The following is a 12131-nucleotide window of genomic DNA, read 5'->3' as shown; positions in this document are numbered from 1 at the left end:
ATTTTTATTTTATTATAATTATTTTTATTCTACTTTTTTTTTGAATATTTTTTCGTTTATATTTTTTAAAATTTTAAAGATTTTCCGCTTATTTATTTATATTTTTTTTTTATATTTTTTTCTCATTAAAAAAAAAAAAAAAATACATATTAAAAAATAAAATAAATATATAATGGAATAAGATAAAATATAAGAATTAATTCAAGTAAATAAAATTATAAATTAATTTAAAAATAGCTTTTTGTTATATTAATAAAATAAAATGAATATAATATAGTAAGCAAAATAATTATAAGATAATGAATTATTTGATTCAAGTCGATATTTTTAAATATATGAATATTTAAATTAATATGAGAATTAAGTATAAAAAAACAAAAAAATATAAAATAAAATAAAAAAATAAAGCCTGATTAAAATATGATAAATGAAAATACATTAATAAATGAATGTTAAGATAGTATTACTGATAAATAAGTATTTTAAATAAAACAATAAATATTAGCATATAAATACATGATAAGAAATATCTAATTACCAAGAGATTTAGAAAAAAATATTAGTGGATTAACAAAAGAATAATGGGATGCTGAAGCTGAAAGAATAATGGGAAGATCATTAAGATATTATAATGATAAAATTGATAAAAGCGAAGAATTAAAAAAATTAGTTAATGATAAAATAAAGAAAAAAAATACAGAATAAATTACAGCATAAAATGAATTAGTATTAAAGATATATAAAGACTAAAATAAATTTCAAATGGAAAAAAGAAAAAAATCTATAGATGAGATTTTAGAAGAATAGTAAATACTTTCAGATGAATGTAAATATTAATTAATGTCAGAAAAACTTTGGATAAATAATTTTGATTTTTATAAATAAATGTAGGAAACAATTCTTTTAAAAAAATAAAATAAACTTCCTTGCAGAATTTTAGAAAATAAAATCTTAGATATTTAACATTATGTGAAAAAAAAACCATAAAAGAAAAATGAAGTATAATATATATATGTATTATACTTCATATATATATATATATATATATATATATATATATATTATATATATATATATATTTACATATATACATTTAATTATTAGTCTGATATTTTATATAAATTTGATATTTAATTCCGTTAAAAATAAGAAAAAAGAAAATAATTAAAACATCGTGAATTTATTTAATAATTATTTATACATTAAAGCCATTTTTTTGAGTTTCATAAAAAAGTTAAAAAACAATAAAAAAAAAGGGCTAATAATGCTCGAAATTTTCTTGAAAATCTTTAAATAAGAATATAATAGTAAAAAGAAAAAGAAGCTAGGGAAAGAGTTTAAGTTTTGAAATCGAAAGATATGGAAGGCTATATTGAATTAATTAAAAATATGAAACATACTAGAATACTTGATCTTTTGAAATAAACAGATAATTTTTTGAGAGAATTAGGAGCTAAAATTAAAGAATAAAAAGGTATTTATTTATTTTATTTTTTTAAAAAAATATTTATATTTATACATACATAAAGGTGATAAATAAAATGAATACGATGACGAAGATTTAAAATTCGGATAACAAAGTAATAATTATGCAGCCGATTTATAAAAATCAAACAGAGTTTATTATAACTTAAGTCATAGAATTAAAGAAAATATTGATTAATAACCTGAATTACTTGAAGGTGGAAAATTAAAAAGTTATTAATTATTAGGTTTAAAATGGCTAATATCTCTTTATAATAATAAACTCAATGGAATATTGGCTGATGAGATGGGTTTAGGAAAAACTATATAAACTATATCCTTATTTGCTTATTTAATTGAAATGAAAAAAAATAATGGACCTTTTTTGGTTGTTGTACCATTATCTACTTTAAGTAATTGGGTTTTAGAATTTGATAAATGGGCACCTAAGATTAAAAAAATTGCCTATAAAGTACTTTATTATATATATATATATATATATTTTTTTATCAAAAAAAAATGTGTATATATATATTTAAAAATAAAAAGGGATAACCTTAAGTAAGAAAAGAAATTGCAAAAGAACTAAAAACTACAAAATGGAACGTATGTATTACTACTTATGATTATGTTTTAAAAGATAGATTAACTTTACATAAATTTGATTGGAAAGTATTTATTTTTTATTTATATGTTTTTACTATTATATCAGTATATTGTTGTTGATGAAGGACATCGAATGAAAAATTCAAGAAGTAAATTTACAAGTATTCTAGGTTAATAGTATTTTAGTGATTATAGACTTTTATTAACAGGTACTCCTTTATAAAATAATCTTGCAGAATTATGGTCTTTGCTTAATTTTTTATTACCAAAAGTCTTTTCTAGTTGTGATGATTTCGAGAAATGGTTTTCTATGCCTTTAGCTAAATTCGGAAGTAACGAAAAAGAATCGTCTTTAACAGAAGAAGAAATCTTTTAATTATTAATCGTTTACATTAAGTAATTACTCATATAAATGTATATATTTATATATAAAAAATAAGGTTTTAAGACCTTTTCTATTAAGAAGAGTGAAAAAAGAAGTTGAATCGGAATTACCGGATAAAGTTGAATATATAATAAAAGTAGAAATGTCTGTTTGGTAAATAATCCTTTTCAAAAAAATAAATGAAAAAAGCTTTAATACAATGAATGAGAACTTTTAGTCTAAAACAGGGAAAAAAGTTAAAATTAATTATTTATAAATTAATAAATAAATAAAGAATAGACATTAATGAATTTAATGATGTAACTTAAAAAAGTTTGCAATCATCCCTATTTATTCATGAATAGTGATTCTTATGAAATAAATGATATGATTTGGAGAGTTTCAGGAAAGTTTGTATTATTAGATAGAATGTTACCAAAATTAATAAGATCAGGACATAGGGTTCTAATATTTACTTAAATGACACATGTAATGGATATATTAGAAGAATATTTTAAATTAAATGAAAATTATATCAAATATTTAAGATTAGATGGGACTACAAAAGTATAAAAAATAAAAAATATTTATATAAATTAATTTTTGTTTTATAATATATAGGCAGATGATAGAGGTGAATAAATGGCTTTGTTTAATTAACCGAATAGTCCTTATAATATATTTATTTTATCAACAAGAGCTGGTGGTTTAGGTTTAAATTTATAAACAGCAGACACTGTAATAATATTTGATTCTGATTGGAATCCTTAAATGGATTAATAAGCATAAGATAGAGCACATAGAATAGGTTCTAAAAATGAAGTAAGAGTATATAGATTAGTTACTAATACTTGGATTGAGGAAGTTATTTTAACTAAAGCGGCTTATAAAATGGGTTTAGACGAAATGATTATTTAGGCAGGGTTATATAATTAGAAATCAACAGATAATGATAGGAAAGAAAAAATAGAACATCTTTTGAGAAAGAGAAAAAGATATGATGGAGTTGATGATGAAATTCCTAATGACGAGTAATTAAACGAAATGCTATATAGAAACGAAGTAAAATATAAATAAATAAATAGCAAAAAATAATATATATATATATATAATATATATATATATATATATTTTTATATATATATATACTTATATATATTTTTTAGTATATATATGTATTTTGTATTTATTTATTTATTATTTATGTATTTATTTTTTATAATTTAATTAGGAAGAATATCAACTATTTGCTTAAATGGATTAAGAAAGATTAGAAAATGAAAAGGAGAGGTATTAATATTTTGCTAATAATATTTTAAAAGGAGAAGAAGAAGTTAAAAATATTAATTATAGATTATGTAATTTAGATGAAGTTCCCGATTGGATAAAATCAAGTGTTTTTTTTTTATCTATATTATTATTATTTTTATTATTATTATTAATATTATTTTTAGAAATAAGAAAAATAAGAAAATAGATAATATGGTAGAGGTACTAGATAAAGAAAATAAATTAATTATTCAGATGAAGCTATGGATTAATATTTTTTGAAATTAGTTGAGAAAAATCCTTCTGAAAAAGAAGTTATAAGTGATGAAGAAGATGATTGTTATGAAGAGTATAAAGGAGATTAAAGTTACTATAATGAAGATAAGAAAAAAAAGAAGAAAAAAAATTAATAAAATTAAGAATAATAAGAAGATAATATTAATAAATATATTAGCGACAATTAAGATAATGAAATCGAATTTGAATATTAAGAATAAATTAATGACGAAAATTGATTACTTTTATGTATGTATATTTATAGATAATATAAAAACTATTTTTTATATTTTTAATTATTATACTGTAATTAAATTAAAATATTAGTGAACTATATATATTATTTATAATATTATTTTTTGTTATTTTTTTTTTAAATAACGTTTGAAATAAATAAAATTAATATATTTATCTTAATATTTTTAATAGGCGATTTTTTTTTAAAAAAATACAGAATTAATAAAAATTATAATATTAATAATAATATATATAAATTTTGTCTAATGTTTTAATGAAAATAATTTATATAAGTTTATTTTTTAAAGTATAATAATAATACTTTTAATTAAAAAAAAAATATTTATAATTATTAAAATAAATATATTATATTTTATTATATAAAAATATTTAAACAAAAATCAAATATATAAATAGATAAATAGATTTTTTTTATACATAAAATATATATAAAAAAAATTATTATTTTTTTCTATTAATTATTTTCATTATTTAATTTATAATTATTTTATTAAAAAAATTATAAATTAAATTGAAATAAGAGCAAAATATATTAGTGAAACAATGATTAAAATTATATTTAAAACATTTATATATATATATATATATATATATATATATATATATATATTATATCTTTATACAAATAAAAATAAAATATAATTATTTAAATAAATTAAAATAAAACCAAAAATTTAAGATATACTAAATTAGTATAAAAATCTATTTTAAAAATAAATAAAACAATTCCTTAAAACTTAAAATAAAAATCTAAAATAGAAACCAAAAGAAATAAAAAATGGGATCATATCTCTAAAAGCCGATAACTTAAAAAGAAACTCATTCAGGTAAATATGGTGGTTTGGAATTTGCTACATCATGTATGTAAGGTTGGCGTACTAATATGGAAGACGCTCATATAACAGATCCAAAATTTGACAAAGAAACTTAATTATACGCCGTATTTGACGGTCATGGTGGTTTCGAAGTAGCTGAATTTACAGCCAAGTATTTTCCTTAATAATTAAAAAATAATAAAAATTATTAAAATAAAAATTTTCAAGAAGCTTTAAAAGAAACGTTTATGTATATGGACTAATTATTATAAACTGAAGAATCTAAATAAGAACTAATTAATCTAATAAAGGCAAAAAAACCTGATTTAAAACCCGAAGAATTGAAATCAACAGCAGGATGTACTGCTAATGTTGTTTTAATTCACAAAAATACTATTTATTGTGCAAATGCAGGAGATTCAAGGTGTGTATTGTCCACAGAAGGCACTTTAGTGCCTCTAAGTGAAGACCATAAGCCTGAAAACGAGCTTGAACATCAAAGGGTGAAAAATGCAGGAGGAGAAGTAACTGCTTAAGGTAGAATAAATGGCAATTTAAACCTTTCTAGAGCTATAGGAGACTTAGATTATAAAAATAATTAAAATCTGCCTTAAGATTAATAATTAATTATTTCTTTACCTGATGTAAAAATACATGAAATAACTCACAAAGATGAATTTCTAATAATGGGATGTGATGGTAAATAAATATATAAACATTAAAATTTATATTATTATATAATTATAAATATATAAATTTAAATATATTTATATATATAATAATATTCATTAATTTATATATATTTTATTTTATGCATTTATAAATAATTAATAAGGTATATGGGAATTGAAAGAATAAGAAGAATTATTATAATTTTGTAGAAAAAATATAATCGAGAAAATGGATTTAAGTACTATATGTGAAAAAAGTTTAGATTTGTTACTTGCTCCAGATACTAAAGGAGGTAAAGGATGCGATAATATGAGTATTATATTAATAAAATTAAAGAAAAACATAGAAAATACAGAAAATTAATAATAATAATAATAACAATTATAAAATGACAAATTTAAATAAGCTGGTTAAATTGCAAATTTAGTTTTTTAAAGAATTACTAAGGAAAAAATAATGCAAAATTCTTCCGTTTTTGAAATCTGTAAATTTGCCGACGAAGAAATCGTCCGAGAATGTAAAAAAGTCTATTTAAAGGAAAAAAATAAAGGATTAGCATCCCCTACATGCATTTCTCTTAACAATCAAATCAATTATAATTGTCCTATATAGGATAATAAACAAGTAATTAAAAATGGAGATTTAGTTAAAATAGAATTAGGAGTCCATATAGACGGTTTCCCAGCCTATATTACCGGAACAGTACTCTGTGGGGCAAATTAAGTAGAAGGAAAAAAAGCAGAATGTGTACATGCAGCTTATCAGGCTTTATAAGCAGCTTTGAGGACTGTTTAATTTGGTTTTTCTACTTCGGGAACTTCCAGAATTATTCAATTATGCATAAATTAGTATGGATGTACTCCTATATAGGAAATTAAAGGTTTCGAAGCGTAAAAAAATGGGTAAATAGGAGGTTTAATATACTAAATAGTAGATTAGGAATGTGAGAATAATAGCTTTAGATACGAACATTAGGGAGTTTATGTTTTAGATGTTTGCGTTTGTAATGGAAAAGGATAAGTAAGTGTATGTGAAGAAAGTAATGTTTATTAAGTTTTAAAAAATAAATAATTATCAATTATTGGAGTGAAAAAACACAGTTAAAATTTATGGAAGGAAATTTAAGAAAAACAACCATTTTTTTATTTTAATTTAAGAGATTATTAAAATTAATAACATTTAGAATAATCAATTTAGGAATTTAATAAATAGGGACTTTTGGAAAAAAAAGAATGCTTATAAGTTGATTAAGGGGAGTTTGTGGCAAGATTTTAAATCACTGTGGGTGTTAATTCTAGTGGAGTAAGCTTTATCACAGGAGGAGATGATGTTTTTGATATCGGAAAGTTTAAAAGTGGAGTTTAGGTTTAAAATGAGGAAATTAAGAAATTATTAAGTTAAGAAATTTAATAAAATAAGAAAAAGAAAAACAAAAAAAAATGAAATTTATATATTAATAATAATATTATTTCTTTTATAATAATTAAATAGTTTTTTTTTTTTTTTTTTCATATATATTTTTTTATTTAAATAATAATAGATATCTTTATATAATTTACAATATTTTTTTTTTTATTTATATATATAAAAAATATTATTTATTTTTCATTCATTATTTTATAAACCATATATAGGTTCCTCAATTATAAAACCTTCTTTTTCTATTTCTTTTAAGTCATTTAATTAGTTTCCAAATACAACTTTTGAAAATTAATTATCTTCAATTTTTTTAACTAAATATTCTTTACATACTCTGACTAAATCCTATAAATATAAATATGATTATATACATATTTATAATATAATTATATGATTACGTCTCTGGTAGCATCAATAATTTCTTATCTATATTATTATCTCATTTCATCAGTTTTATCTTATTAAAATAAAATATATATTTATATAAATATATATATATATATATATATATATATATATATTTATATGTATATATATATAATATTTTTATTTAATTTTAATTTTAAACTTTTTATATTTCTTTAGTTTTTTTGTATAAATATTATCAAAAAATAAATTATTAAGTAAAAATGTGTTTTAATTTATTTTAAAAATTTTTTTATTAACATAAATAATTTCTAATTATAGCATTATATTTTATATTGAATTTATTTTTTAAAATATTTATATTAAAAATTAAATTAAATATTAAATTATATTTATATATATATATATATATATATATATATATATATATATATATATATTTATATATATATATATATACTTACTTTCTAAAACATAAGCAAGCCCTCTATCTTAAGGTTTTATGATTTAATCTATTTTACTAAATAAACTTAATTTAGATTCTTCAATATTTTTTTCATCAAACTATCCTTTACTAATTTACTTAATGGCATTTTAATAAATTTTGAATGTTTCTAAAGTATTAGGATCTCTATAGCTAAATAAATTTAAGGTTCCATCCATAAACTAACATCCACTTCCATAAGCTCCTCCTTTTTCTCTTATTTCTTTATGTAGGACTACATCTCCTATTAATTAGCCTAAAAGTTATAATTTAGGGGTATCTTTATTAGTATAGTTTGGCATTTCAAAGGATTATACGCAATAATTTACTTAAGAATCTAATGCAAAATATTTACTTATGTATTTTTTTTGGAAAGGATTATCGTAAATTTTAGATTATTCGGCTTTATATTTAAAAGCTGAAAATGCATAAGTTAAATTATCAATTATTTTTGATATATTTTAGTAGGTTTTATCAAAATTTTATTAATTTCCGTATACTATAAATTTTATTTTGTTTTTTCTCATCATAAATTACATTATACTATTCATATGGAAATTTAAATCATCTAAATACAACATACTATTATTATTTTTTTACAAAAAATTATTTGTAAATTAAAATAAAAATCTTGTCTTTTTTATAAAAAATAATAAAAATATGTAAATATAATTAAATTAAATACATGATTTAATTTTTCTTTTATAAAACAATTTTCCATTAAAGATGCTTAAGATACACTAACACTATATGAAAGTGCTTATTCAATAATATTATTTGATATATCATTACTGTAATTTCTTAATATAGTACTTATATTTTACATATCTTTAAAATCTGGGGCTATATTATATATAAAATAAAAGTATATATAAATATATAATTAGACATATTTATATTTAAAAATAAATATATATATAATATATATATATATATATATATATATACTATATATATAATTTAATATAATAAGATTTATTTTATTTTTTACCTGTTAACAATTCTTATAATAATTCACACATTTAATCAATATTTTTATCAATACATGCAATTGAAAGAAGTCCATAATTTAAAGGTTTATTATTATTAGTTTCATCGAAATTATATGGATTAGAAGATTCATAATTAAAGGATAAATTAGTTGAATATAAACTAAGTTTTTTTTAGAAATCTTTATAATTAATGGATTTTGTTCCAATTTTATTCAAAAAAATACTAAACATATTTATATATTTTCTGATATATAAAGGAACTTATTCAAGATCGAATTAAATTCTTAAAAAGGTTAAACCATTAGTATTTTAATTATTAAAATATATAGGAATATCCTTATATGTTTATTATGTAAAGACATTTTTTAATACTTCCCTATCAATATCAGAAATTTCTAGTTTAGGTAAACATTCATAATCTTCTTTTAGATTTTATTATTCTTAGAGAATTTTATTTTATTAAATAATTTTTTCTTTATCTATTTTTTTTTCAAGTTATTCTAATTTTATTTACTCTTATTAAGCTATTTTCTAATGATATTAATCATCTGGTTCCATAATTAATTATATTCTAACATTTTTCTTATTAAGGTATTTCTATATAAGCTATTCTAAATATTTCTCTTTGAATATCTTTTCTCTTAATATACTAATGTTTTCGCTAATTTTTAATATTTAGTTTACTTCGCCATCATGATTATATTAATTCAATATATTCATAAGCAAATTTATACCAAAGTTTTATTATTACATCTTATTATTTATTTCTATTTAGTGTAAAACTCCTTCTATAGTTTCTTTATCAAATCCTTCTATTTATGATTTTTCTAAACAATTAAATATAACATCTTCAACTTCCTATATTTATTATTTACTAATACCTTTTAAATTTAAATATATATATATATATATTAGTTTCATTTAAATAATAATATTATATATATGTATTTATATATATTTATATCAATTATTAATACCTGAAACCCCAATATTAAACATTCCTTATTTAATTCCACTTTCATATCCAGTTCCCGGAGTATAAGAAGGTGCTACTCCAGATTCTAATAAAGCTTAATATAATGGAGAATTAAAATTATGTAAAAGTAATTAATTTAATATAGAAAGTCCTTAACTTTCAAGGACATTATTAACTACATCATTACAAATAAAAGTAAAAGACATTTTTATTTATTTTTCATTATTTAATTGGGCTGCTTCTTGTGGTCCTTTTACATATATAACTTACTTGTTTCCCTAAACTTTATTTTTATCTAGTATTTAAACATCATTATCTTATTATTAATATTCATATTTTTTTAAATAATTTTAATTTATATATTCCAAGCTTAACCTAAAATCTTAATTACCATAAGAAAAGATTTTCGTATTAGATGGATGATAGAATTTTTTGTAAAATTAAATTAGTTCCTAATAAGATAAGTCAGTAATACTTTAAGGATCTCCTCCATAATTATGTTAATAAATAGTATCTTTTAAAGAATACTTATATATATTTTAATAATAAATGCTGTCAGAAGTCTAATAAATTCCTTTCATTTCATTATATACTACTCCTTTATAATTTATTTTTTACTCATCATTAAAATCAAATCGCCAACCTTCCTGTTAAAAATCTGACTCCTAAAGTAAAGGGTTAAATGTTATATCGAAATATACTTACATTAAATTTCTAAAATCTTTATGGTTTTAAGAACTGAAAGGATAACAAGTAAAATCAGGGCCTGTCCAAGCATTCATATATGTATTTAAAGATCTTTTTATCATTTTAAAGAAAGGATCTCTTACTGGAAATAACTTACCTTAATTTTTTAAAAAAATAATATAAATATATATATGATATAAATAAATATAAATATATATTAATATATATAAATATATAATAATATATATATTTGTAATTATTTAATTATATATAAATAAAATTATATTTATATATAAACTTCTATAAAAAATATATTTTACCTCCACAACATGTTAAGTGTTCTAAAATATGAGGAGTTCCTTTATCATTATTTGGGATTGTTCGAAATATTATTGCCATACAATTGTTTTTATCAGTAGAATCAAAATGAAGGAATTTCGTTTTAGTTTTTGAGTGTTCTAGATGATAGCTTGTGAGATTAAAGTCTTTTATTTTTTCAATTTTTTTTAGCTCGAAATCGTGGATTATTTCGCCTATTTTTATATCGTAATTTAATGCATTTAATCGTAAAATTTATTGATTTTTGAATGTGCTATTTCTCAATTTTTTTAACATTTTTATTTATTTATTTTAAAATCGAAATTTCTATTTATTTTTTATTTTAATTCAAAGATATAAATAAAAAATAATTTAATTTTATTTATATAAATAATAAATTTGTTTGTTTATTCATTTACATACTTACAGTATTAATATTTATAATATATATTATAAAATATTATTTAATAATAAATTTTTTTTTATAAAGTATTATATGTTATTTTTTATTTTTTAAATATATATATATATATATATATATATATATATATATATATATTTGTAATTTTTATTATTTTAATCAGTATTTTTTATTTTTTAATTTATTTTATTATTATTACTAATATTTACATTTGTTAATATAAATATTTTGTTTAATTTTTTTAGTTTTTTTTTTTTGTAAATAAATATTTTTGTAACACATAAATATAATTTTTAATATTTTATACTAATGAATTTTTTATTTTTATTATTTATATTTAGATTTTATTATCAAGAAATTTATTTAAATATTAAATTTTTTCTTTATAATATAATTAAATTTCTATTTAAAACAATTTCTTGTATATATATTCCATTTTTGTTTAAATAATCTTATTTATTAATTTAAATTGTTATTAAATATTTATTAATAATATTTTTTCTTCATTGAATGATCAGTTAAATTATGTAAAAAAAATAGAATTAATTTTCTATTTAAATTAAAACTTCGATGACATATATTACTTATTTTTAACAAAAAATATATATATAAAACCTAAAATTAATTGCATAATTACTCATTAAATAAAGATATTAATTTTATTGTATTATGTTCCTATTTATCATGTTTTTTTTAAAAAAAAGATAAGGAAATATATGTAAAAAATACAACTCCTAATAAAGA

The 12131-nt window shown here is 18.3% G+C and overlaps 4 protein-coding genes across 4 annotated transcripts, besides 27 other annotated features; 3 read left to right on the top strand and 1 right to left on the bottom strand. All coding sequences in view use genetic code 6, as the record gives it.

Moving 5' to 3' along the window:
• Positions 1-26: part of a microsatellite that runs on past the window's edge.
• A 69-nt stretch (positions 27-95) lies between these two features.
• Positions 96-121: a microsatellite.
• Positions 122-133: 12 nt separating this feature from the next.
• Positions 134-169: a microsatellite.
• Positions 170-365: 196 nt separating this feature from the next.
• Positions 366-405: a microsatellite.
• Positions 406-420: 15 nt separating this feature from the next.
• Positions 421-2541, top strand: IMG5_031180 (RSC complex subunit, putative; the record flags this gene model as incomplete). The annotated part of the gene is made up of 6 exons (XM_004039173.1): positions 421-999; positions 1105-1474; positions 1530-1936; positions 2014-2136; positions 2177-2466; positions 2511-2541. The coding sequence occupies 6 exons, from the start codon at positions 421-423 to the stop codon at positions 2539-2541; spliced, it is 1800 nt and encodes a 599-aa protein (XP_004039221.1).
• Positions 1001-1090: a microsatellite.
• Positions 2542-2740: 199 nt separating the features above from the next.
• Positions 2741-4218, top strand: IMG5_031170 (hypothetical protein; the record flags this gene model as incomplete). Its single annotated transcript, XM_004039172.1, has 4 exons — positions 2741-3001; positions 3056-3496; positions 3666-3830; positions 3889-4218. 4 exons carry the CDS (start codon positions 2741-2743, stop codon positions 4216-4218), a joined length of 1197 nt encoding a protein of 398 aa, XP_004039220.1.
• Positions 3529-3593: a microsatellite.
• Positions 3529-3609: a microsatellite.
• Positions 3553-3609: a microsatellite.
• Positions 3557-3607: a microsatellite.
• Positions 3607-3647: a microsatellite.
• Positions 3607-3654: a microsatellite.
• Positions 3611-3649: a microsatellite.
• Positions 3618-3654: a microsatellite.
• Positions 3847-3883: a microsatellite.
• Positions 4219-4538: 320 nt separating the features above from the next.
• Positions 4539-4609: a microsatellite.
• A 197-nt stretch (positions 4610-4806) lies between these two features.
• Positions 4807-4852: a microsatellite.
• Positions 4853-5015: 163 nt separating this feature from the next.
• Positions 5016-7167, top strand: IMG5_031160 (protein phosphatase 2C, putative; the record flags this gene model as incomplete). The annotated part of the gene is made up of 2 exons (XM_004039171.1): positions 5016-5751; positions 5888-7167. The coding sequence occupies 2 exons, from the start codon at positions 5016-5018 to the stop codon at positions 7165-7167; spliced, it is 2016 nt and encodes a 671-aa protein (XP_004039219.1).
• Positions 5775-5857: a microsatellite.
• Positions 5787-5819: a microsatellite.
• Positions 5801-5857: a microsatellite.
• A 162-nt stretch (positions 7168-7329) lies between the features above and the next one.
• IMG5_031150 (peptidase M16 inactive domain protein) lies at positions 7330-10282 on the bottom strand (the record flags this gene model as incomplete). The annotated part of the gene is made up of 6 exons (XM_004039170.1): positions 9963-10282; positions 8985-9866; positions 8679-8836; positions 7974-8628; positions 7542-7600; positions 7330-7488 (listed from the first exon to the last, which is right to left on the bottom strand). The coding sequence occupies exons 1-6, from the start codon at positions 10165-10167 to the stop codon at positions 7330-7332; spliced, it is 2118 nt and encodes a 705-aa protein (XP_004039218.1). The 5' UTR covers positions 10168-10282.
• Positions 7615-7687: a microsatellite.
• Positions 7897-7968: a microsatellite.
• Positions 8902-8961: a microsatellite.
• Positions 8903-8951: a microsatellite.
• A 539-nt stretch (positions 10283-10821) lies between the features above and the next one.
• Positions 10822-10897: a microsatellite.
• Positions 10826-10898: a microsatellite.
• Positions 10899-11483: 585 nt separating this feature from the next.
• Positions 11484-11525: a microsatellite.
• Positions 11526-11584: a microsatellite.
• Positions 11585-12131: the final 547 nt, after the last annotated feature.

This window comes from Ichthyophthirius multifiliis, assembly GCF_000220395.1.
Source record: "Ichthyophthirius multifiliis unplaced genomic scaffold scaff_1120509249772, whole genome shotgun sequence".
In the NCBI taxonomy this organism is placed as follows: domain Eukaryota; phylum Ciliophora; class Oligohymenophorea; order Hymenostomatida; genus Ichthyophthirius; species Ichthyophthirius multifiliis.
The sequence above is the reverse complement of the archived record's forward strand: the minus strand, read 5'-3'. Positions and strand labels throughout refer to the sequence as shown.